This window comes from Loa loa (genome assembly GCF_000183805.2).
Source record: "Loa loa unplaced genomic scaffold supercont3.289, whole genome shotgun sequence".
Taxonomy (NCBI): Eukaryota; Metazoa; Nematoda; class Chromadorea; order Rhabditida; family Onchocercidae; genus Loa; species Loa loa.
Window position 1 is genome coordinate 38,475 of NW_018108469.1, and position 2,880 is coordinate 41,354.

General features: G+C 35.5%; 1 protein-coding gene across 1 annotated transcript in view; it reads right to left on the bottom strand.

Annotated features, from left to right (window-relative positions):
* Positions 1-2,880, bottom strand: part of LOAG_18394 (vesicle protein sorting-associated) — a 4,963-nt gene extending 2,083 nt beyond the window's left edge. Inside the window, exons 1-7 of the mRNA XM_020451054.1 lie at positions 2,782-2,880; positions 2,607-2,697; positions 2,100-2,245; positions 1,445-1,630; positions 1,081-1,272; positions 592-755; positions 326-479 (exon numbers count right to left, since the gene is read on the bottom strand). Of these exons, the coding sequence (XP_020305198.1) occupies positions 326-479; positions 592-755; positions 1,081-1,272; positions 1,445-1,630; positions 2,100-2,245; positions 2,607-2,697; positions 2,782-2,865 (1,017 nt within the window). The 5' untranslated portion in view covers positions 2,866-2,880. The remainder of the gene's footprint in view (positions 1-325; positions 480-591; positions 756-1,080; positions 1,273-1,444; positions 1,631-2,099; positions 2,246-2,606; positions 2,698-2,781) is intronic.

The following is a 2,880-nucleotide window of genomic DNA, read 5'->3' on the forward strand; positions in this document are numbered from 1 at the left end:
CATCCAAGCCAACTTCTTTCAAATAATCAGCCTGTTCTCTTAGTTCATTCTGCAAATGAATTTGATTAAATCACTACCAGAATTATTCAATCACTCAAAACGCATCTTCAGTGATCCCTGACTATAAGCCGGAGAAAAGTGTGGATGTTTTCGAAACAAATCTAATCATCACCATTTAATCCGTCTGTCTTCCTGGATGGTACTTTCGTGGTATTAGTGAAAATTAATCATAAATCACTGATTAATTTTGAAACAACCGCATGAAATCGATGCCATTTCAAACTTCGTTTCTGTGATAGGCAAAAATAATTAGATCAATCTTTACCTGAGTGGTATTAGAGGAACAAAGATAATTGATCAACATAACTCGCAAAGTATCCTCGTGTACACTACACTGACGCATCAGTTCTATAACACTTGCATCGCTCAATAATCCATTCATTATCTTCTCTTCGGCCTCAAAAAGAACGTCAAGCTTCCTGAAGCAAATTAACGAAATGCACCTACAAATTCATATTGATAAAATGAAACCGAATTGATTTAATAAATCTATGACGAGAAAATATGAAATTCTAGATATGAAACTCCTACCGCTGTTTGATCTGATCAAGAATTGTGGTTGCAACGGTTGTATGCAAATCGATTAAACGTTTCTTTTCTAGTAGTTCCGGAAGCGAGCCAACTGTAGAGGTCAATTTAGCTGTTGCATCGCTCAACAAACTAACGGTTTCGTCAGATTCCAAATCATCCATACCCTGGAATAAACATTAATTAGAAGCCCTGATTACTAGATTATTTGGTGCGAGTATTTCCTGAGCGTAATAAACACTTGCGGAATATAAATCTATCGATTCTTACAAAAGAATCTCACTATAAAAATCACTGAACTACTTTGTCCTGTATGTTACTAAACCGATAAACGGTGATTTTCTCTGGATATTAAGTAAACAATTCTTCACTAGTTGAAATTGACAGATAATTTTCTACTCCTTAATTCAGATAAATTATATCGCTAAATACTTGAATCTAAATAAAAAAAATGTGTAATAACATAAAACAGAGTACGTATTAACTTGATACCATAGCATGCTTCAGACGTTTGATTTCATCTTCGCTATTTTTATAAGCCTCAACTTCTTCCTGTATTGCTTCGGCCACCAATGGGAAAGCGCTTCCTTTATGCCCCATCCACAGCTTGTCACGCGAATTCATGTCATATTCCTTCCTTCTCCCAGTTTTATCTTTAATGATGACACGATTCAGATCCAAATCCTGTAAAAATACTGTTGATATTTCATGGTCTCAGGTGAACAGCATGATTCAAATTGTATATATACTACAAATTCACTTTTCAACTTGAACACTGGCTACAATCTACCGTAGTCGAGTAAATGAACGATTCGCAGAGTTACTGAATAGTTCATTCATTTTCCGAACTACTTACTAACAAATCATGTATAAGAGCTTGATAAGTCCATGTATGACGAAGCATTGTTGCAATGTCCATGCCACGATCGGCAATGATTAAAACAGGCCGATGAATAATCAATCGCCCAGCGCGAACACTATCTTGTACAAATAAATTGTTACGAGCATCACGGAAATTATCACGTAACTTCTGGTCTAAACGCTGAAAAACATTTTAGTATTTGTGCAATAGCATGTAAATTGTTTCGTGTTTATTTATGTAGCATTCTTTTTCGCTTGGTTACAGTATATTCTTATAGTTGAAAGATAATGAAATTGTCGCAATGGTTCAATATTGCTACAATACTTCTACTTATAATCCCACTAGGACTGAACCGCACCCAGGAAGAACGGACATTCAGAATAGGTTCTGAAGTGCTAAGCATCATTTTATGCATGAAAATTTCCGATTTCTTAAAGTATCACAAAGTTCTATTGAATATTAAAAACGGAATGGCAGAAGATGTAGTAGAAGAGTCGGTAGTGCCACGGTGGAAGCCTTCACTATTGTTCACAGATAAAATGAAAAATTGCAATGTAAAACAATACGAACATTTGTTATATAAGAACAACTAAAACAAAGTTAACCGAATTTGTTTAGATCAGTAAGTCAAATCAAGAAACTGACTTACCACAGCAACTTGTTCAGCAGCATTATCCTTCAGACAACGTATAATAGGCACTACACCCAGTGTCGCACATACCGAAAATAAGCCATCAACAACAGTATCAATGAGAACTTCCATTTGTTGCGGAGTCACTGCAGGATCGCTTATTGCTAAAAGAAAAGCAACCATCGACATATTCAGTTACTTCGTCCATGAGGTCCAAAACGAATCGGAAGTATCGTAAATGAAGATTTTGAGGAAGTGATTTGAAATTTGAGGATTAGTAATTTTGTGATTTAAACTTGTTAAGGACTGGAAATATATCCAAAGAAATCTAATATACAAAATCCGACAAAAAAAATGAGAGTAAAGAATCATCAAGTGGAAGTGTGCTAATATTTACAAAAAAAAGAAAACCAGTGGAAACCTGAACGGTTATGCAAAGGAACAACGAAAAGCAAATGAAAAACGCACGGCCCAGATAGAAAAGTACACCTAAAATCATAAAAATTGTAAAAAGGGAATAAGTACCATAAAATGAAAAAGGACTGTTGTCGTTATATCGTCGCAGTACAAATAAGTCGTCTTCCAATGATATGAAGTTCAAAAACTGATCCATAAGCTGAAAGTAATTAGTCGCAATGACGATGTTGCAAAGCTGACCGAATACAAGGATAAATTTCTCGAATATATCTTAAAATCCTACCTTCTGAACATGTTGCACCGTTCCACCACAGACAGCAGCAGACGCTAGTTGCTCTAGACGCGGCCTACTCAATGGACTAATCATATTCAGATAATAGCT